Source organism: Ctenopharyngodon idella, chromosome 8 (assembly GCF_019924925.1).
Source record: "Ctenopharyngodon idella isolate HZGC_01 chromosome 8, HZGC01, whole genome shotgun sequence".
Taxonomy (NCBI): domain Eukaryota; kingdom Metazoa; phylum Chordata; class Actinopteri; order Cypriniformes; family Xenocyprididae; genus Ctenopharyngodon; species Ctenopharyngodon idella.
The window spans coordinates 10,401,543-10,424,667 of record NC_067227.1 but is presented as its reverse complement, the minus strand read 5'-3'; the positions used below and the strand labels follow the sequence as shown (position 1 = coordinate 10,424,667).

Here is a 23,125-nt window from a genome sequence, read left to right as displayed (position 1 = left end):
AAATATATATAATTTTTTTTATAATTTTTCATTTTTTTTTTTTTAATTTGACATGGAATAACTCAGGAAGGCAATAAGATCGGAGAAAAATTCTTTTTTGGTGATGCTCTCCTATATGTGAGCTGCATCTGGTTTAAATTTTGTGATGATAGCATAAAGTATATTTGAATAAAGTGTTATTCATTTTTGCGCAGCCAGATGGCGCCCACGGGCGGTAAACTCCGGTTTAGAGGCAATTCTCAGCACTCGTTAGGAGTTTTTCAAAAAGTTTAGATGCATTAAAAAGCTGAGTTTCTAAGCTTTAAGATGATACCTATTTTGTGTTATTCTACATTAGAAAACGAACATGGATGGGTCCGGGAACATTGGATACACACTGCATACCGGAAAGATGAGAGACATGTTTTTAGCCAAGTATGTTACATCATTCCGTGAGTAATAGCTTGTGATCAACGCAATATATTATGTTGATGTTGGGTTCATTGTAATCGTGAGAATGTGCTTTAAATAATGATGTCCCATTTTCTATGATCTAAGCATTTTTCATGAAGTTATGAGCACGTGAAATATACATATTTTTATTCAGTTAGCGGCTGTGCTGTTTTTGTTGTAAAGGCGTATTACTCAGACAGATTAGAGGGTGAAAAACAACGCAACAGGAGCATGTTGGAGGCTTGATCTGAATGTGTAAAGTCTCTGGTTTTGTATGCAAAAAGAATTTTTGTGCTACCTATATGGGTTCAATTTTTATGGGCTCGTAAAGAGAGACACGCAACCGGGAGCGCGGGCGCTCCATCTGGTCTTACAGGGTTAATGGACAAAATTATTGACAACAGGGGGACTTTTAAGTGAACGTGAACAGTTGAGGGAAAAAACACGCATGTGTATTGGATCCGTGCGTTCAGTCTTAAAGTGACAGCGGCCTAATAAAACCACTGCCATTGACGTTAATCAAAGAACAAAGGAAAAAGAAAATCACTCACTGATCTTGAATGAACAACTTTAGTAAGGATTAATGTATATTTTATTTATAATAAAACTATGCAGTGTTGTTTTATATTTGAATACATTTGATTTCAATTTCTGTACCTGAACTTTGTTCATTTGTAGGCCTATTTATTTGCGAATTCTACGCATATATATCTAATCGAAATTTGATTTAAAAAAAAAAAAAAAAAAAAAATATCGAGAATTGATTTAATTGAATCATGACCTCAAGAATCAACTGAATCGAACTGTGAGGTACCAAAAGATTCACACCCTTAGTGAACGGGCCTTAAAGGGATAGTTCACCCAAAAATGACAGTTTAGTCATCATTTCTCACCCTCATGTTGTTCCAAGCCTGTACGAGTTTCTTTCTTCTGTTGAACACAAAAGAAGATATTATAAGGTAACCAGACAGTTGACGGTAGCCATTGACTTCCATAGAAGGAAAAAAAAAATACTATGGAAGTCAATGGGTGTCATCAACTGTTTGGTTACCTTATAATATCTTCTTTTGTGTTCAACAGAAGAAAGAAACTCATACAGGTTTGGAAGGGTGAGTAAATGATGACAGAATTATCCTTTTGGGGATCCTTTAAGTGTAGCTGTGCAGCATTTCTCACTTGGTCAGTATGTTGAGCAGTTCACTGGATCCCGCCTGCTGCTCTCTCTCCCACTGCTCCAGCAGAGCGCTCAGCTCCGCTTTAGAGTCCACGCCGCCACTGTCACCGCCGGCAGACGCCATCAGCCCTGTCACACACACACACACACTCATCAGTGCTTCTGTGCACAACAACACTCGATGTACATGTCATTACTGAGATCCTCAGATCCCACCACAACAGCTCCCAGAACATTAAATATGTGTAAAACTGACATAAAAAGGACAAAATCAACAGTGAGGCCAAAAGGCCGTCCAATATGCCATCCTGAATGTAATATAACAACTTCTGATAAGAATTATAATGATTAATGAAGAGTTTCTCAGTCTGGGCTGCCACTGATATCACTGTGATGAAGCTGAATAAATCAATGGATGAATATATTAATAATTTACTTATGACGTGGTTTTGTGTCTGAAGTTAAACATCAAGAGTTTCTTAGTCTGGTTTAACACGAATCCAGCAGAAACACCTGCTATGAACTGAAAGCCTCTGCACAATAAATTGCCATTTCATTTGGTGCAGAAACAAGCTAGTACATTTATATAGTGTATAAATATATAAAGTATGTTTATACGTATATCCTACACTCACATTTAATAAAACACACACTGAATTGACATGATAACTGAACACAACGTTCATGTAAACAGTGTTTATAATGTCAAGTGCGGTAAAGTGTGTGATTTCACGCGCGAGGACTCACCTTTAGCGCGCGCGAACACACCGCCGCAAACTCACTAACAGCTCAGAATCACCACACGAGCAGAACAGACGCGTCACGGACTGTTATAAACACATGAATAATGTCGCTTAAGAGCTCATGTCACTCGTGTCTGTCTTTAGCAATGTGCTGCAACTTTATGATGGCGATCTGTAAACGCGTCATAACCCGGCGACAACAGGAAGACGTCAACGACGTCAGACGCACATTTGACACTCCGGAAAAGCTCGAAGTTGCTTTCTTAATAAAAAAACAAATTAATAATAAACATCTGAAGCAATTACTACATAATATAGTTATATAATATACACATCCCCTAGGCGTAAATTTTACTGGAACGATTTTTCACTGTAAAAGAGCATGAAAAATACTGCATTTCAATCAAAATAAGATAAGTACGTTTTAAGATACTGCATAATATCTATCCAACTAGCTCCCAAATCGCTACTTTTTGTTAGTAATTTGTAATATAGCGGTAGCCAACTACTTTGTCCAAAGGTTGGCATGTGTGATAGCTTGAGTAATCCAGTTATTAATTTTTCCTAACAGTTCTGCGGCGAGCCACTAGGAGGCGCTATTGTGTTACACAAATTGAAGGGCAGCTCACCTTTGAGTTGACCGTTTATGAAAGAATGAAATAAACTTACTAATTAACACCCATTTGAGGCCTGTTGCACGAAGTCAGTTGAGTTTGCTCAACTGAGATGAAAGAAAATATCAGACCATATCAATGAAAGTGAAACAATTTAATTAATAATTTAAAGAAACTGTTTCACAGCTTAGACTAAACCAGAATTAGGCCTTAGTTCAATTAGTTCAAGTAGCTTTTATAAACGTTCACTAGAAAGAAAAAAAACATTACTGGTGGCACTGAGATATTTGAATGATTTTAGTGCAAGTTACTTAGACAGCTTAAACATGCATTTTAGTCTAGGATTAGTTTAAAGGTGCAGTGTGTACATTTTAGCGGCATCTAGCGGTGAGGTTGCGAACTGCAACTAACGGCGCACACCCCTCGCACCCCTTCCTTTCGGAGAAGCTACGGTGGCCGTCTGGTCGACATGTCAAACGCGTTCTGTAGAGTGTTTGTCCGTTTAGGGCTGCTGTAGAAACATGCTGGCATAATGGCGACTTGACATGGACCCGCGGTGTATGTGATAGAAATGGCTCATTCTAAGGTAATAAAAACACGGTTCATTATCTAAGCTCTTTATGTAATGAAAACAAGGTTATGTATATTATATTGCATTTCTGTCAATAGATCCTTGTAAAATTTACACATTGCACCTTTAAGCCTTGTCTGTGAAACCGGGGGAAAGAGCTTAGAAAACACGTGCATATAGAGGCCTATATATACATACACATGTTTTCTTTTAATCTCTTTTATATGGTGAATTAAGGGTGATTGGGACATAAGGGCAAATGGGACAGTATAACTATACAGAGATTATTTTCTCGCCTAATATGTGAATATAAAAACTTCTTTGCTGAGCCCTAGCAGAGAGATCTCATTAGTGTGACATCATGTAGGTGGGCGGGGCAGCCATCAAACAGGAAGTTGACCCTGTAACGCCTGAGGTGAGGAAAATGGCAAAGCTTTAGCTAGTTTTCATAATAAGGTCATAAAATTATCATATGCCCCTGGGACATTTTGGGGGGCAAGTGCTCAAGGTAAAAAAGAAAAAGGCACCCTTATACGAACGCTCACCTGGCAAGCATTTCCTCCATTGCCCACCAGTCACTTATACCAGATTTGTGCTTGTACTAATGTAAAACAGATATTAAAAGACCAAATTCAATATACACCTTATTGATGATGCATACAATGTACAGGCTAGCAGATGAACCCAGAATATAAACTCGACGTTAAATTTCTCGTACGCGTTTTTTCCGAAGAAAACCATAAAAAAAACGCTTATCCATTTAACACGTTGCATTTATATTCTAGGTTCATCTCCTCACCAGTATATAGTATGCATCATTAATATGCTGTATGCTGAATTTGATCTTTTAATATCACCGTTTTAGTACATTAAGGCACTTTAAGTGTTTTTCACATTAGAACGTCCTGCTGTTTTTAATGAAATACTGTAGCAGGTGCAGTATATGGATCACATGTGCCCAAAACTTGCATTTTATTCACATATTTTTGTTTTTCTTCTTTTGAGATTCCACTCATGTGACTGGAATAACTATGAATAGCAATTAAATGAAATCAGTATCATCAAAATCCACTTACACTGCAATTACAATTGCCTAAATAATGTTATGAGAATGCTCTAAATAACATTTTGAATATAGAAATAAGAATGTCACTAGGCTTTAGCCCCCTAAAAATTTGTGATTAACCCCGTAATCTGTAATGATCATTTCTGTCCCCTTTAAACCTCATATGAAAACGGTGTCATGACAAATGGGGTCTCCCCAAACTGTCAGTTACATATTTGGAAATTTATCACATAATTAGCTACATTAAAGATGATTGAGAATATGGTAAGTGCAAATGTGTGTATAATCTAAGCTATCAGGCTAATCGCTTATCTGTATGCTATGCTAGTATATAAGCTAACTAAAACAAACATAAATGGTCATTATAACAGTTGAAAAAGTATTTATCATAACATGATTTTAATCATGCGCTAAAAAGCAATGGAGGGGGGCAATTTGTCAGTGCTTCGGCTCTTCCTCAGTCCGGTGTTCTTCTTCAGTCCGCAGCAGCGCAGCATCAGAGAAGACAAGGTGTGTGCATTCACTGATAGATTGTCATAACATCTACATCTGTGTAGATCTGTCATAAATGCAGTTTACATAATATGATGCAGGAGCAATACAAGATGGTTTCTCATCCACTGCGGAAACTTATTGCTGCGTTCACCCCTCATCACCCTAGTTGTTTTCTACCAGGTGACAGAAAACCTTCACTAAAGCATGGCACATCTCCATGAATGAAAATGAGAAATGTAGATCTTCTCTAAAGTAAATTATACTGCACAAATGTAGAGCACAAAATAGCGTTTAAAACATTACATGTAGAAAAAAGTTTGCATCTCTAAACTGAAACATCATGTGGAGTTACTTACTAAATAATGACCCAGCAGCTGATTGTAACATACATTTATTAGCATTACAGTAAAGGCATTTGTGCTTTTTGATGCAAGTTTGAATTATAGATTCATGTGCTGTTATTTTTTAATAAATAGAAAACAAACAAAAAAGGAATGATTTAATATGGGACAGATAAAACATACTGCCAATCTAGACAGTTAGGGTACTACAAGGTTCTTAATGAATATTAATGAATATTAGCTGGTTATTTAAAGCTGCAGTCCGTAACTTTTGGCACTCTAGCGGTTAATAAACAGAACTGCATGCGTCTTGCGGAAGAACATTGTAGTCGGAGCTACTTCTCTCTGTTCATGTCTATGAGGAGTCACGCAGGTACTGTGCTACTCCGCAGCGGTGCCGACCTGACCCAGTCTAACATAGTCCAAATATAAACACTTATTATAGGTGTACCGTAGTGATTCAGTATAAGACAAAAACAAGGTTTTGGAAAATCGAATTATGTTGTACATGCTCATTATATAATTTTTGTAAATTTTGACCACAAAAAAGTTCGGGACAACAGCTTTAAAATGATTTGAAATGAAATCAATGTTCAGGGATTGACTTGATAGTGTAGAACAGGGGTATTCAATAAAAGTTCCAAGAGGTCCGATCTCTATATTTCCTTCCCAGTGGTCCGGACAGTACTTTTTTGGAATAGTTATATTCCCATCTGGGCAGCAGTAGTACTTTGTAAAAGAAAAGAAAAAAAAAAAAGTCAAAATAGTTATCAAAGATGAGGATATTGGGTCCCAAGAGCCAAAGCAGTGGCGTCTGAGAATTAATATATATATACATATATATATATACATACATACAGGTGCTGGTCATATAATTAAGAAAAAAAAAGTTGATTTATTTCACTAATTCCATTCAAAAAGTGAAACTTGTATATTATATTCATTCATTACACACAGACTGATATATTTCAAATGTTTATTTCTTTTAATTTTGATGATTATAACTGACAACTAAGGAAAATCCCAAATTCAGTATCTCAGAGAATTAGAATATTACTTAAGACCAATACAAAGAAAGGATTTTTAGAAATCTTGGCCAACTGAAAAGTATGAACATGAAAAGTATGAGCATGTACAGCACTCAATACTTAGTTGGGGCTCCTTTTGCCTGAATTACTGCAGCAATGCAGCGTGGCATGGAGTCGATCAGTCTGTGGCACTGCTCAGGTGTTATAAGAGCCCAGGTTGCTCTGATAGTGGCCTTCAGCTCTTCTGCATTGTTGGGTCTGGCATATCGCATCTTTCTCTTCACAATACCCCATAGATTTTCTATGGGGTTAAGGTCAGGCGAGTTTGCTGGCCAATTAAGAACAGGGATACCATAGTCTTTAAACCAGGTACTGGTAGCTTTGGCACTGTGTGCAGGTGCCAAGTCCTGTTGGAAAATGAAATCTGCATCTCCATAAAGTTGGTCAGCAGCAGGAAGCATGAAGTGCTCTAAAACTTCCTGGTATACGGCTGCGTTGACCTTGGACCTCAGAAAACACAGTGGACCAACACCAGCAGATGACATGGCACCCCAAACCATCACTGACTGTGGAAACTTTACACTGGACTTCAAGCAACGTGGATTGTGTGCCTCTCCTCTCTTTCTCCAGACTCTGGGACCCTGATTTCCAAAGGAAATGCAAAATTTACTTTCATCAGAGAACATAACTTTGGACCACTTAGCAGCAGTCCAGTCCTTTTTGTCTTTAGCCCAGGCGAGACGCTTCTGACGCTGTCTGTTGTTCAAGAGTGGCTTGACACAAGGAATGAAACCCATGTCTTGCATACGTCTGTGCGTAGTGGTTCTTGAAGCACTGACTCCAGCTGCAGTCCACTCTTTGTGAATCTCCCCCACATTTTTGAATGGGTTTTGTTTCACAATCCTCTCCAGGGTGCGGTTATCCCTATTGCTTGTACACTTTTTTCTACCACATCTTTTCCTTCCCTTCGCCTCTCTATTAATGTGCTTGGACACAGAGCTCTGTGAACAGCCAGCTTCTTTTGCAATGACATTTTGTGTCTTGCCCTCCTTGTGCAAGGTGTCAATGGTCGTCTTTTGGACAACTGTCAAGTCAGCAGTCTTCCCCATGATTGTGTAGCCTACAGAACTAGACTGAGAGACCATTTAAAGGCCTTTGCAGATGTTTTGAGTTAATTAGCTGATTAGAGTGTGGCACCAGGTGTCTTCAATATTGAACCTTTTCACAATATTCTAATTTTCTGAGATACTGAATTTGGGATTTTCCTTAGTTGTCAGTTATAATCATCAAAATTAAAAGAAATAAACATTTGAAATATTTCAGTCTGTGTGTAATGAATGAATATAATATACAAGTTTCACTTTTTGAATGGAATTAGTGAAATAAATCAACTTTTTGATGATATTCTAATTATATGACCAGCACCTGTATATATATATTTCATCAGTTGAGCCCAATTGGATATGAATATTAAGAGGTCTCTGCCCGCCCACAGTGTTTGGATCGAAGGTTAAGGTCACTCACCCATCTAAGCCCTGCCGGACCACCTCAGCCACCGCTGGTCGAGCCTACACCTCGGTTGGTCAGGGGGGCTCTCCCCTTCACACCATGGCGGTCCTACAGGTCTTTCAGCCCAAACTCCTCCATTCCATGGAAGAGTCCAGTCCCGACCTTGCCGTGTTTAGAGAGCTGCACAGCGCAGGCTATCGGCAGAGCCATGGCCACTTAGTGGTGTTGGAACAGCTAAACCTAATAAAGATTAAGGATGCAGACAAAACTGCTTTCCTCGACTCCCCACTTTCTCCCACCGACCTCCCGTAGTGGATGGTTTTGCCGAGCGCTTCGCTGCACAGAAGTCGTCGCAGGCAATGTGCCACTTCCTGCCCAAGCGCTTCAGTTCTACAGCTACTTCAAATCGTCAGAGGAGAATAATGTGTTCTTTCGAATGTGTACTTTCGATGTGTTTGTTGCAAGCACATGCTCCCATGCAACTGACCGCTGTTATACGAAACAAAATAAGAAACAAAAAGAGAGCAAATTTCCTCTTCCAGTTTCCACCAGCGTCAGTCCCCTGTCACAGCATAGCGGCCTAACCCAGTACCTGGGCCAAGGCTTGGGAAGCCATCCCTGGAGTGTCAAGTTGGGTTTTGAACATAATCAAACGAGGTTACTCACTGCAGTTCACTTGCAGACCCCTTGTAGCTTCAGGGGCGTGGTCTCCACTTCAGTAAGGAGCAGCGTAGCTCACGTCCTCTGCACCAAAGTGATGAATTTGTTAGCAAAAGGGGCTGTAGAGACTGTTCCGCCAGCCCACAGCAAGTCAGGCTTTTACAGCCGCTACTTTCTCATTTCAAAGAAGGATGGCAGCCTCAGGCCCATTCTCTATCTCAGACATCTGAATCGCTCCCTTATGAAACGGGCGTTCAAGATGTTAACATTGAAACAAATCCTCTCGTAGGTGTGCCCAGAGGATTGGTTTTTCTCAGTGGATCTGAAAGATGCCTACTTTTATATCCAAATAGCCCCCCATCACAGACTGAGCTAGACATTCACAGATCCTTACTCCTCAGCCATTTGGAATGCCTGGGACTCAGGATCAACATGGCCAAGAGCTCACTGTCTTCCAGCCAACGGATCTCATTTCTGGGATTAGTCCTTGATTCAGCCCAAATGCGGGCCATGCTCACACTAGAGCGAGCCTTGATAATAAAACAGCTCGCTGCATCTTTCAGGGTCTGGGTTTCATTCCCTTTAGAATGTTTCAGAGGATGCTGGGCCTCATGGCCTTTGCATCATCAGTACTTTAAACTGGGCCTGCTATAGATGCGGCCCCTACAGTACTGGCTGAAACCCCAAGTTCCAGCCCACACTTGGCATCACGGACGCCTCTGTATCAAGGTGGACAACGCCTGCACCATGGCCTTGGCCCCTTGGAGGGACCCTCGTTGGTTCCAATCTGGCGTGGACCTGGTTACACATCAACTGCCTGGAAATGCCGGCAGTCTTTCTAGCCCTTAGAACCTTCCTGCCAGACCTGAGAGGTCACCTCGTCCTAGTCCACTCAGACAACATGGCAGTGGTGTCCTACATAATCCAACAAAGTAGGTTCAGATCGAGGCCTCTGTACAAGCAAGCCAGATGCCACCTCTTATGAGCACGACTCAGCCTGCGCTCGCTGGGAGCAGTGCACATGCTGGGAAGACTGAACTGGGGGCAGACACTCAGTGGATGCTCTGTCTCCAGACGGTTCACCTGATCTGGTCGACCTCTTCGCTACAGAAAACAACTATCACTGCCCAATATATTTCTCGAAGGACAAGGATGCACTGGCCCACGAATGGCCCAGCCATCCCCTATATGACTTCCCTCCAATCGCGCTGCTCCCTCAGGTCATCAGGCGGATCAGGGAGGACAGATGAGCAGTCCTTCTGGTGGCCCCCTTCTGGCAAAACCAGTCATGGTCCTCAGAGTTGACGCAGCTGCTCTCAGCAGCCCCGTGGCCAATTCCCCTGAGGAAGGCCCTCTTTTCCCAAGCGAAAGGATTGATCTGGCACCCCCAACCAGAGTTGTGGGCCCTTCACCTCTGGCCCCTCGACAGGAGCCTATGGACCTCTCCAAGAGAGTCCTAAACACTATTTCTGAAACTAGAGCCCCGTTCACTAGATGCCTCTACACCCTTAAATGGTCCGTTTTTCTCCGACTAGTGCTCAGCCCAGAGGGCAGACCCGACATCCTGTGATATTTTACTGATACCGTCTTTCCTTCCAGGAGCATTTCACATTCCTGTGGCCGGACAGTCCTTAGGTAGGAACAACCTGGTTGTTCACTTTCTGAGGGTTAAGGCTAAACCCACCTTGGCCCTTCAAATTTTCTACTTGGGACCTGCCTAAAAGGACCTCCCTTCAAGCCGCTCCAGTCGGCCGAGCTACGACCCTTTCGCTGAAGACCGCCCTCCTGCTAGCTCTAGCATTGGTGAAGAGAGTGGGTGACCTGCAAGCACTCTCTGTGAGTGCTTCTAGCCTAGAGTTTGGGCCTAACGACTGCAAAGGCATCCTCAAGCCAAGACATGGCTATGTGCCTAAGGTGCTCTCTACTCTGTTCAGAGCACATTTCATTACTCTCTCTGCTCTTTCCCCCTCTGATGGGGAGCAGGAGTCGCATTTACTCTGCCCTGTTCGGGCCCTAAGAATATATATTGAGCACACTGCCCAGTCCAGCCAGTCAGAGCAGCTTTTCGTATGTAAGGATAAGTGTGCATATTGTATGACAAAGGACCTAGACTCATTGCTATATTTTTTTTTGCACAGCTACTAGGGCCAAATATAATAATTTCTGTCTTTTTCTCACTTGACTGAATCATCCAGCATTTTATGTCTTTTAGACATTCAAAGAGTGATTTACCGCATATATTACTTCCAGACTTTATAGGCAAATTACATCTGGATGTCATCAGCATAAAAGGAATACGAAATACTATATTTCTTAAAAAAATAGAACCAAGAGAAAGCCTATATAATGAAAATAACACTGGTCCCAGAATGGAGCCTTGAGGGACCCCCACAGGTAATAGAAGCTATTGATAGTTCCCCATTTTAACAGAAAAGGTTCTGTTTTGAAGATTCTGATGTAGCACTGAAAGATCATTACTATAAATGGCCCTGAGCACTGTTTTGATGCGTTGCTCACTTTAACTAGAAACGGTAAAATGGTGTACAGTTGTCATTGTCTCGCGGTCCAGTTGGAACCAAGCTGAGAGGATGCCTGGTGTAGAACCTACTGTATTGTTCATGCCTATCCTAGTACACAAACACTATATTATATATACTGTATATATTTTTTAAATCATACCCTCATTGGGGGCTGAGCCCCCCCTAATATTGAAATCCTAGGATCGCCCTTGGAAATATGAGATGCTGGGAAAAATGAAATGATATTATATAAATTAAAAATGGCAGTAGGTGGCGGCAAGTCGTAATAAGTGAATCATAGAATCATTCATTCAACCGATTCGTTCAAACTGCTTGATTCATTCATGAAAGAAGCAAGTGTCCATTGGCTTTATGAATGGGTCATTGAATCATTGACTCACCCAATTCATTCAGAAACAATGAATCATTCAAGAACGAAACACCAGTGTGTGTTGCTGTGAGACGCAACTTTTCTGCTTAGTTTGGAATTATTTCTGTTGGCAAAATAGAGCAAAAACTGTCAAAATTATAAACGTTGTGTCTAAAAATGGTCAATTCAATCAACTTGTTTCTTGAACTGTTGCATAAAATGAATATCACATTTTACAATCGTGGAGAAATTCGAGAAAATATCCCTCCTGCTTGTGTGATACTGCTTAACTAGATATTAAGTTAAACACAAAATACAAGAACTCTGAGGGGCGATTCATATATTGAATTTTGGGGACATTTTTTATTAATTTTGGTGGCATTTCTGACCTCGCTATTTTCACTATCTTCACGTCAGGTGGTTCTTTGCCTCCAAATCGTGCATTAAAATCGTTTAATGCACAGTTAGCCGTGGATTATCCCCTACTGCACTGCTGTTCAAACATTCTGAACCCCACTATATTGAGAATGACAGCTGTAAAGCTGCTGATACTGTCATGTTATGTTGAAATGTTTAATGACACTTCTGTAAAGACATACCTTACTCAGTCTACACACTTTAAACGCTGAGAGTTTTGGTAGAAGCTTCAGCTTGCCAAGTTACTCTGAGCATTGGAAATCATCCTGTGCATTTCTCCAAGCTTTTCAATGTTGAAATGAGGATTCATTCTCAATTTTATTCACTGGCGAGATCCTTAGATCCCGTCACTACTTCTCAAAAAAATGAAACCATAAATATATGCTTATAAAACAGTTCAATGTTTACTGCAAAATATTTTTTACAGAGTAAAACTTGAAAAAAAGGTGACAAAAACAATAAAATAAATATAGGAAATGGACAGTAAGGCCAACATCGGAACTCCACATACTGAACTGTATAAACATTTTGTAACATTTTTTTTTTTGCTTAAATAATCTGACATACACTTTCCTCAGCAAACCATATCTGTCCTTCATTATCATGTTTTTGTCCTTACCTGCTGACAACTCACATATATTTTGTTCTTTTGAATTAGTATTATGTACAGCACAAACAATATCATTACAACTGCCAAAACAAAGTGACAGTTCTAGATGAATTCTAGATTGTCAATATTCTACACGGAAGAGACGACAACAACATTCTGTGAGTGAATTCTGAACTCAAACTTCAGATTTCTGGATTCTGAAATTTGCCTTCACAACTGCAATCAGTTTTGATTTGACATGCCATTTACATCATATTGCAAACTTAGGATACTTTGTATATTATAATAACTAACATAAACAGGAATAATTTACGAAACAGCAAAGTAGTCACCAGTAATATTGAGCAGAAGTGATGGCTTACAGGTAGTTGTTGTATATCGTGAGCTGTTAGCAGATAAGCTTCATATAACTAGACTGTCCTTCTATTCTACAAGTCGAGGCTGACTTCCATTGTCCTCTTAATTGAAAAAGCAAAAAAACTACACAAATTTTCAGTTTAAATGAATTATAAAGTACAACTAAGTAAGCTTGTAAGTCCAGCCCTGTAGCAAGGACCGATAAGTTAAATCAAAATATCACAAAGGCTTCATCTGGACATGATGCTCTTGTACGTTTGTGCGCTCTTCCGCACACGCTGATATATTTTGGCACTAATTCCGCCATCGTATTTCTCATGAACTGCAGACCTTTGCAGCGGTTGGCGTACAGCAAGACATTCAAATTTACATATTTGTGTTGGCTGTCCCAAAAGCAGGACCTATTAAAAAAAAAAAGCCCGTCACAGAATGACAAATACATTAAAATAGAATAAATGCACACAGTAAGCCCTTCTGGAACAAAAACACTCAACGGACAATTAGAGGGGATGAACTGATGCTCAAGTACTTACAGGTCTAATGTTGGAAATGGGGGAACATTTCAAATATTTTAACTAACAATGGTAAAATACACTTCCTGACGAAACACACCCAGCTGCCATTCTAACACAATTTTTACATCATAATGGTAGGTGAAATACAATAACCATTACAGAAATAGTTCTCTCAGAAATGACAGTTCACATTTACTCACCCTCATGCCATTACAAACTCCTGCTGGTCTTATTTCAGGGAAACTTTTTAAGCATCCTTACACCACACAACTTGTGAGCACAGCTCTTTCCATGCAACTATAGTGATTCCAACTCCCAAAAAAAAGCACAATAAAAGTAGTCCATTTGACGTGAGCTATTTTACCAATTTTCCAAAATGTGTGTCTGTTCCTTATGGAAGCTTGTTTCTGCCACAGAATAAAAAATAAAAAAATTAAATAAAATAAAAAGAATAAAAATAAAAAACAAAGAAAGGTAATTGTAAGGACTTTTTATCTTGCAATTCTGAATTTATAAACCACTTTTTTTTTTTTAATTTCTCAGAAAAAAAGTCCAAATTATGATATAAATTCTCACTTTTCTTTCAATTGCGAATATATATTTCGAAATTCTGTGATTTATACCCCCGGTTTCACAGACAAGGCTTGAGCTAGTCCTAGACTAAAATGCATATTTGAGCTGTTTTAACTGAAAACAACTTGTATTGTCAAAGTATGTCAGTGTCATTGTTTTGTCTCATGACACACACCAGTAATGTTTTTTTCTGAGGTACATTTATAAAAGCTACTTAAATATCTTAATTGAACTAAGGCCAAATCCTGGTTTAGTCTAAGCTCTGTCTGTGAAACCGGGCCATAAAGTCCGAATTGCAAGATAAAAATATGGCATTCTGACTTTTTTTCTCAGAAATTATATAAATGCGAGTTTTCTCGCAACTGCAAATTTATATCTTGCAATTACTTTTTTCTCAGGAATGTATTATGAAAATGCGCAATTCTGACTTTTCTTGCAACTGCCAATTTATATCTCACAATTTACTTTTTTCTCAGAATTGTAAGGTATAAACTCGCAATTGTGATTTATAAAGTCTGAATTGTGAGGTATAAAAATTTGCAATTCTGACTTTTCTTGTAATTGCGAGTTATAATTCGCAATTGCTATAAAAGTCAGAATTGCGATTTTAACTTGCTAACGGCAACATCTCTGAGAAAATAAAGTTGCAATTCTGACTTTATAAATCGCAAATGTGAGTTTATACCTCACATTTCTGAGAAAAAATTGATAATTGCGAGACATAAAATAGCAATTTCAATAAAAGTCAGAATTGCAAGATAAAATGTCGCAATTACCTTTTTTTATTTCTGTATTCTGTGGTGGAAACAAGCTTCCATAGTTTCTCACACACTGATATTGTATGACCTTGGAGTAAAATCATGTTTGGTTTTTTTAATCTGATTTTATGGTTCTTTTTTGAAGCTTGACAGACATAAGAGCTACAGTAGTATATGACGACTTTATTAAAAAAAAAAAAAAACTACTTTGTGTTCAATGGGGGAAAAAACATATGTGATTTAAATGATAAGAGGGTGAGGAAATAATGACAGCAGTGATTAAATTTTCTTTAAATCGTAAGAGTTCCCAATTCACTGTGATGTGATTTCACAAAGCAATTCACAAAGCATTACAGTGGGAGATCTGGTTTATGAGGCTAATAAATACTTTATATAATGTCATGCAATGCCAGTGGATAAGGCTGAACGTTTTGTAAAGTTTACAGAGGGAAGCTTCTTGCATTCTCTGAGTCGAACTGACTTGCATGAACCTGAGAAAACTAAACAACTCCTAGTATTGGGAAGCATTCAGCACCTTTGCTGACACAATTTAATCTACTTTTATGCATTTAAGGGTCTTGAGCGCCTTTTCAGTCGGACCCTTGCACAGACACAGAGCCATTATCACACACAGGTAGAAATCACAGGTCGTCTGTACTTATAACACTACAAATGGTATTGGTGACACAATATATGATGTAGATAATACGCTCACCAGCATGCAGTATGTATATCTCTTGCTCGTGGAAAGCTTCAGTAAATCCTATATCTGCGCGTGGTACGGTACAGGCATATGGTACAGGCATCTGTACAACATCACTCTCTGACGAACGACGGCACAAAACACGGCCGATGATATTCACGTCATTCTCAGGGACTGATGAGTGCTGTGGTTCAGATCTGGCTTAGAATGAAGTTAGTGTTTGGAGAACACGGAAACACGCCATATTTCACCCCAAAACCAAATGAACAAAAATAATAAATGACATTTGACACGTTTTGAGGAGAATTATATTCATTGTAAATGTGCTGTAATAATGTTTCTGTTTCATTTCATAAATTATAGCAAGAGTAAAACAAATACTGTACTACCATGAATGCATAAACACTTCATCAAAGTAATGAGAATTAAGGGTGAAAATGTCACAAAATAAATATTCTTACAAAGCAGTTTCTTTCTTTGGATTTTAGGGTAAAATATGGCCCAGGTTTTGCGTCGGGCTGATGTGACATGTCAGCTTACAGTACGTTGCATGCTGGGTATGTGTTACGGTTCACTATAATCAGCAGTATGGAGTACATCTGATGATCTCCTATGAGCCGATAAACTCTCCTTCACTCGATAATACTGTAGTTACAGATGTTTTGCCAGTCGTCGGAGCAGACGTCCTCATGCTACTTGGAAACATTGTCAACAAGGTCCAAATTCTCCTGAATCGAATTTCACGATGATTTTCAAGGCGAGACAATCAAGTCTCACATCCTCCGGTCCCGCACGAGAGCCCGGCGCAGTCCTGGCTAAATGATGACGCTCGGGACAGGACAGACTATGAAGCACAAGCAGCCAACCGTCTTCCCTTCAGTTCGCTTTGAGAACGGCCACACGATCGCCACGCCACGGCTCTGTCAGACGAACAGCTGGATCCGCTCGCGGATGGTCTGTCGGCAGATAGGGCAGGTTTTGAGCGCGGCGCTGCAGTCGATGCAGGAGGCGTGGCCGCACTGGAACACCAGCTTGATGTGGTTGTCGATGCAGATGGGGCATGTGATGCGCTCCTCCATCTGCCTGTAGCGCGACTGCAGCTGCTCCAGCAGGTTGTGCTGCTCGGAGTTCTCCGAGCTCGGGCTGCACTCCACCTCCGTTTGGTCTGGGAGATGATATGAGATCAGGCATTAGTAGGGAAAGAACTAAAACAGATCCATTTCTTTGCAGGACGTAAAAGAGGATGGGAACATAAGTCTTTAAAGGGTTAGTTAAAAATTGAAAATTATCCCATGATTTACTCACCCTCAAGCCATCTTAGGTGTTTATGACTATCTTCTTTCTGACGAACACAATCGGAGTTATATTAATAAATATTCTGGCTCTTCCAAGCTTTATAATGGCAGTGAATGGGGATTGAGATTTTGAAGGCAAAAAAGCACATCCATCCATCATAAAAGTAATCCATACGACTCCAGGGAGTTAATAAAGGCCTTCTGAAGTGAAGTGATGAATTTTTGTAAGAAAAATATCCATATTTATAACGTCTGAAAGAAGATAGTCATATACACCTAGGATGGCTTGAGCGTGAGTAAATCATCACATCATTTTTTTTATTTTGGAGTGAACTATCCTTTTAAGAGCTGAGTGTATGCATATTTAACAATGTAGCTGACCATAACACGGCGTGCTCATTTCGAAAAGGACATTATGAACTGCTAATGTCATTGACTTTATTTATTTCTAATGTTTACCATTTGGAAAAGAGGCCATGAACGCCACAGCTGGAATGCAAAAATACTGAAAAACGTTTTGAATCTCAAATCTCAGCATGTCATTCAGATGTAACAGCACTTACCTTGTCGAATTTTCTTTGTTATTGTCACCTGGCAGCGGATGCATTTCTTCATTCTGTGAGCACATTCTGAAGAGAGACGAAAGGACAGATTTGCTTTATACCACCTATATGTACTGTAGAACCTAGTAAAATGTTTTTGGATCAATATCCAACTTAGGCTAGTAACATATTCTGCATCTACTCATGTATACAAACACAGATGCAAATACTCTTCCTGTTATATATGCATAAAGTCAACAGAAACAGAATTTGTGACCATCATTACCACCGTATTGTGATTTATACTGTATTTCTGAGCAAAACAGCTTATCAAACAATGACAACAACTAGATCAAGTTCGTAAAACAAACTCTGATGTTGGCTTGAGAAAGCCTGAAAAAAAGTTTTAAAAAGCGTACAGTTTTTTCTAACATTTTCAGTTTAAGTAGTTTGTGTGTGTATGAGTGAGTGTGTGTGAGTGTGTGTAAACTCACCCTCGCAGGCGACGCTGTGCTGACAGGGAGAGAACAGCACTAGCAGAGCGAGCTCGGAGCAGATGAGGCACTCGCTGGGGCCCGTCACGCTGGGCACAGCCAGGTTGGTCATGGTGTTGGGCGTAGTGTGTACCCGCCTGAGACTGCTGCTGCTAGTGCCCGTGCCACACGTGATGGCCTGAAGTCTGAACACATACACACACACATATCGTGTCAAAATCACATCCGATCCCTCTAGTAATAAACACCACAATAAACACACCAAAACGCACCTGTGTTTTTCCGCGAAGCTCCTGATGAGTGTTTGTACGCTGCTGTCTGTGACCAGGTCCAGTGGGCTTTTACCTTTATGGTTGGCATAATTGATATCGGCCCCTTCCTGTGCCAAGAAGCAAGCGATAGCAGCACCAACGTTCAGCTCCGTGTTTCCCATCAGCCCTGAGCTACACAACTACAAGCACAGAATGAAGGAATAAAATAATTAATTACCTCTCATCATCATCATCATACTGTTCGAACAACAGGCACACAAACGCACACTGGAAAACAAGAAGATGGCCGCTCTGGTGTGTGTGGCTTCTACTCCTATTATTTCTGCAGTGTTTGAATCTTTACATGGATAGGCGGCTGCTTTCAAACGCTCATATTTGTGTGAGCTCTCTGTGAAGAATGTCAAAGGTTTCTATTTACAACCTGTTTTTGCAGTGTTGAGCATTGTAGCCAATCACAGACATGTCTGTTGAGCGCGTGAACACAATGGCCAATCAGAGGCGTTCAAGTTAGTCAGAATCTGCTCAATATGCCAGAGTGTGTTCAGCATGAGCTCTGCTCAGCTCGCCCATTCATAATTTGAATAAAAGCTTTATTTTTCATGCTGCTAAGTGCAAAGTTTTGGGAGTGACAACCGTATTAAATGCAAGATTGAATTTGAAATTGTGATGTTTAACAGACGGGACAAAAAATGAAGTCTTGCAATAGACCTGCCACTTGTTCTGTTACCTGTCATGTGTTTCTTTGTTTGCATCATTTAATATTTTTTATTTTCAAATAGTTAAATAAAAAAAATAATGAAACATAACACCGTGTCCTAACCAGACATGACGTGATAAGATTTGAAGGACAAGCAGTTTGTCTATCCATACCAGACGCGACTGTGAGACGTGACAAAATCAATCAGAAATCACAGCCAATCAGAAGAGCGTGTGGGCGGAGTCTCTCTGCAAACACACTGCACTCGCAACCAAATCAATCAAAGTTTACAACCAATCAGAAGAGCGTGTGGGCGGAGTTTCTCTGCAAACACACTGCACTCGCAACCAAATCAATCCAAAATCACAGCCAATCAGAAGAGCGTGTGGGCGGAGTTTCTCTGCAAGCACACTGCACTCACAACCAAATAAATCCAAAATCACAGCCAATCAGAAGAGTGTGTGGGCGGAGTCTCTCTGCAAACACAATCAGAAAAACCTCTGATTAACAATGAAAAAGTGCCTTTTATCATGTGTCGCGGCATCACGTCGTGTCTGGTTAGGACAGGGTGTAATAGTTACCTTAAAAGTTTTTGCTATGGTACTAAAAATTGGAACCAAGAACCATGAAATTTGACAGGTATTGGTAGTGACTACTGAAGTGTTGTTACTGTGCCCCTCCTGATCTTACCCGGCCGTACAGCACAGCACCCTCGCCCTCCCCGCTGCTCATGACAGTGGCCAGCTGCTGTCGGCTGAGAGCCGTGTGCATGGCCGTGTCTCCGTCCTCATCCTCCGCGTTGACGTCTGCCCCCTCCGTCACCAGCAGGGCCACTAGAGCCACGTGACCCTGAGTCACAGCCAGCTGGAGCGGCGTCTGATTCCGATTGTTGCGGATGTTGATGTCACAACGACCCTTCAAGAAAAAGTGTTACAAACACACTGCCGGTCAAAAATTTATTTCTCTCATAACCTTAAAAATGTTTTGATTTAAAGGCTTCTGTATATATTTTTGTAGACATAAATTGAATATAAATTAAATATTAATTGTGCCATTTGATGAATTGTGTGTGTGTTATTGCAGTTTGGCTGTGTCTAAAATTATCATCAACATTCTGAATACAGTAAATCACAGTATTATAAACTATTTGAAACTTGCATCCTGGGAATACTTTTATTGGTTGTAGTTAGTTAATAGTGAGAATTGGACCCTGAACTAAAGTGTGACCCTTTTATTTTTTCTGCTTTAAAGGGTTAGTTCACCTTAAAATGAAAATTAAATCATTTACTCGCTCTGCAGCCAGTTACATAAACATTTTGTTAAGACTGTGTCTTAAGAACTACTATGACCAACTAGCAGTTAGTTACTGGTAATCAGTCTTACTTTTCGGTATCAAATTAGACCAATCTATGTTTTTATGTACGCGTCAGGTCAGAGGTCACTCAGAGGTTGAGCACAGAAGACCAGCGGCCAAGGGCAGGATTTTCATTAAATAATACATTAAATTTCTGTTTGTTTTTCACCAAACCCTATCGTAAAACCCCAGAACGTGTGGAAAACACGTGTCACATGGGATCATTCTGTGATACTTTTGCGTCTTCTTAAAAAAGCTTGATGCTAGTCGCTATTCACTGCCATTATATGGACGAGCGTGAGTGAGACATTTGTTAAAAATTCTCATTTTGTGGTCCGAAAAAGAAAGAAGGGCACGCTGTTTAAACATATGGACCTGAATAAACATATTCTATTATTCAGATATTTGTGAAACAAATTTCCATGACTTTTCCAAAACTTTCTGGGTTTATTTATTTTCCCACAACTTTTCCAAGCCTGGAAATTGCTAATTTAAAATTCCATGACTTTCTCCAGGTTTTTCATGACCGTACGAACCCTGCACTAGCCACCAGATGGCAGTAAGCTCAGTTCATCCAATATTGTATTATAAACGCAAAACACCGAGGACAGAAAGTGAGGGGTATGACTGTTGTTCAAGTTAGTGCTTATAAATAACGCTATTATAACAGCCAGCATGTCACATGATAGTGATTTAACAAGCCCTACAGTCACTGAAAACTCATCTGTGGCATTAACACAATTAAAATCAAAGAAAAAGGTGTTCACACTGATACTTACACAGGGCTTAGAGTGCTTTACTCACATTTGCAACTAAAAAGAGATGTGTGTGAACTGTAAAATGTATTTAGGAGCACTGAGACTAAAAACGTCCCTGCAGGTCCTCAGTTTTATGAAACTTAAAATAAATATTTTAGACTTTTTATGACCTTAAGAGGTCGTAAATTTGGGGATGAGAAACAGGAATTGCAATACAGCCTAATGTGATTAATAAACTTGATTTAATTAAAGTGCTGCATGTTTCTGAGTAAAAACGTGGCACCGTTGCTCACAGTTTCTTATGATTTACTGTTGATGAATTATGACAATGTTTACCTCATGGTGTTTTTATTGTAGAGTGCAGATTTTATCTCCCTCATCTTTTTGAATGAGCAGATGATAGTACAGCATAGACATTTCAAAATAAGAGTCCAGGTGTATTTCGGGCTTGTTTATAATTGAGAAAGTCCTGTATTATGTATAACGTTTTTTTTTTTTCTGGTTATTATTGGTATTTTGGTTACATAATAAACTGTATCTGGCATTTAATTTAATGTAAACTCCTGTAGCTTTTGTCTGGGCCTGTCAAAAGAAGGAAAGACTAAGAACGCTATTTAACACATTATTCAATATATAGATTTTACTAGTATCAACACAATATACATACTTCCTGTATTCTAATAAATTAAGTCAATTTGCTTGCTTTCTTTGACAGGTTTGTTAAGTGATTTATTAGATAGCATTAGACTCGTGCTAACTTGTGGAATGTTTGAGTATTATTGTCATACTGTCAAAACAGTTTAAGATTTGCTTTCAGCTTTCCACTTGGACCTCCACTGTAAGTGTCTGACTGTACATGCATTTTTCCCATGTGTTCACAAACTGAGGGACGAGCAGCAGTTTTTTTCTGGGTGTGATTCTGAGGTGAACCTCTCTCACCTCTTTGAGGAGAATCTCAGCTACATCACGGTGGTTGTTCAGGGCGGCCAGATGCAGAGCAGAGAAACCATCTTCCTTCTTAACGTCAGCCAGCTGTCGCGCTCGAGCCAAGATCATCTCCGTCGCGCTGGAGGCACACAAACAAACACAAAGATGATCAAATGACAGCCACAGAGTCAGAAATGGGAATCCAGAGCTATTAGAACAGAGCTCAGAGGACTGTAGAAGCTTAGATGTCACATTTTACATTAAAATGTGTTTTCAGACGCCAGGAACACCGTTGGGGTTCCCTTTGTTAATATTAGTTAAACTGCATTAGTTAACATGAACTAACAATGAATAATACTTCTCAAGCATTTATTAATCTTATTTAATGGTAATTTCAACATTTACTAACACATGATTAAAAACAAAAGTTAATATTATCACCAGAACTAACAATGAACAGCTGTATTTGTTATTTAATAATGTTAAAGGGATAGTTCACCCAAAAATGAAAATTCTGTCATCATTTACTCCCCTTAAAGTTGTTCCAAACCTGTATAGTGAACTATCCCTTGGGTGAACTATCCCTTTAACAAAGATTAATAAATACTGTAACATATGTATGTTGCTCATTGTTAGTTAATGGATTAACGAATGTTAACTAATGGGACCTTATTGTAAAGGTGTTACCATGTATTTTATAGTGTTAACAACTGGCTGATAGATACTGGTTCAACAACTGTTGATCTGAATGTAAATTATTTTAGGTGACACTTTATTTTGATTAGACATTCTCCTGACTATGAGTAACTTTGCAACTTATTCTACCAACCCTAACTCTAGCCTAACAGTCTACTAATACTCTAATGAGAGTTAGTTGACTTGTAGTTGCAAAGTTACTTATAGTTCGTACTAAAATATCTAAAGTGGACCACAAAAATAAAGTGTAACCTGATTTCATTTTAAGAGAAGTAGAGCACAATGTGACATAAGAGACATGAAACTAGAACAGTTACGGAGGGAATCTAGCCAAGGACAACATTCAATTATACAGTTTAGCGTCATGTATTCAAAAGAGGGTGTTTAGAAGGTCAAAAAGCAAAACCCCAGCTCCTCCTGTGAGTGTGTAAGGTAGATCAGCTGTGTTTTGAAGTGTGCGTCGTTGTTTAAGCTGATGTCGAGCAGGATTCAGCAGATCTACATTAGAGCAGATTATACTGTGTATGTGTGGAAGCGCATCTGCTCCCAGGTGTCAGTCTAATTGGCTGCCATGTCACCAGTCTGCTCTTACTGACCTTGATTCCTAACACAGACAGACAAACACACACACACAC

The 23,125-nt window shown here is 39.6% G+C and overlaps 2 protein-coding genes across 9 annotated transcripts in view; both read right to left on the bottom strand.

Moving 5' to 3' along the window:
• Positions 1-2,555, bottom strand: part of LOC127517181 (DDB1- and CUL4-associated factor 1) — a 32,705-nt gene extending 30,150 nt beyond the window's left edge. For all 4 annotated transcript variants that reach the window (XM_051902454.1, XM_051902455.1, XM_051902456.1 and 1 more), the window contains exons 1-2: positions 2,354-2,555; positions 1,609-1,735 (exon numbers count right to left, since the gene is read on the bottom strand). In XM_051902454.1, the coding sequence (XP_051758414.1) occupies positions 1,609-1,730 (122 nt within the window). In that variant the 5' untranslated portion in view covers positions 1,731-1,735; positions 2,354-2,555. The remainder of the gene's footprint in view (positions 1-1,608; positions 1,736-2,353) is intronic.
• Positions 2,556-12,319: 9,764 nt separating this feature from the next.
• The window catches only part of mib2 (MIB E3 ubiquitin protein ligase 2), a 72,048-nt gene continuing 61,242 nt past the window's right edge, over positions 12,320-23,125 (bottom strand). For all 5 annotated transcript variants that reach the window (XM_051902461.1, XM_051902463.1, XM_051902460.1 and 2 more), the window contains 6 exons: positions 21,807-21,933; positions 19,446-19,670; positions 18,059-18,237; positions 17,787-17,971; positions 17,314-17,379; positions 12,320-16,620 (listed from right to left, as the gene is read on the bottom strand). In XM_051902461.1, the coding sequence (XP_051758421.1) occupies positions 16,379-16,620; positions 17,314-17,379; positions 17,787-17,971; positions 18,059-18,237; positions 19,446-19,670; positions 21,807-21,933 (1,024 nt within the window). In that variant the 3' untranslated portion in view covers positions 12,320-16,378. The remainder of the gene's footprint in view (positions 16,621-17,313; positions 17,380-17,786; positions 17,972-18,058; positions 18,238-19,445; positions 19,671-21,806; positions 21,934-23,125) is intronic.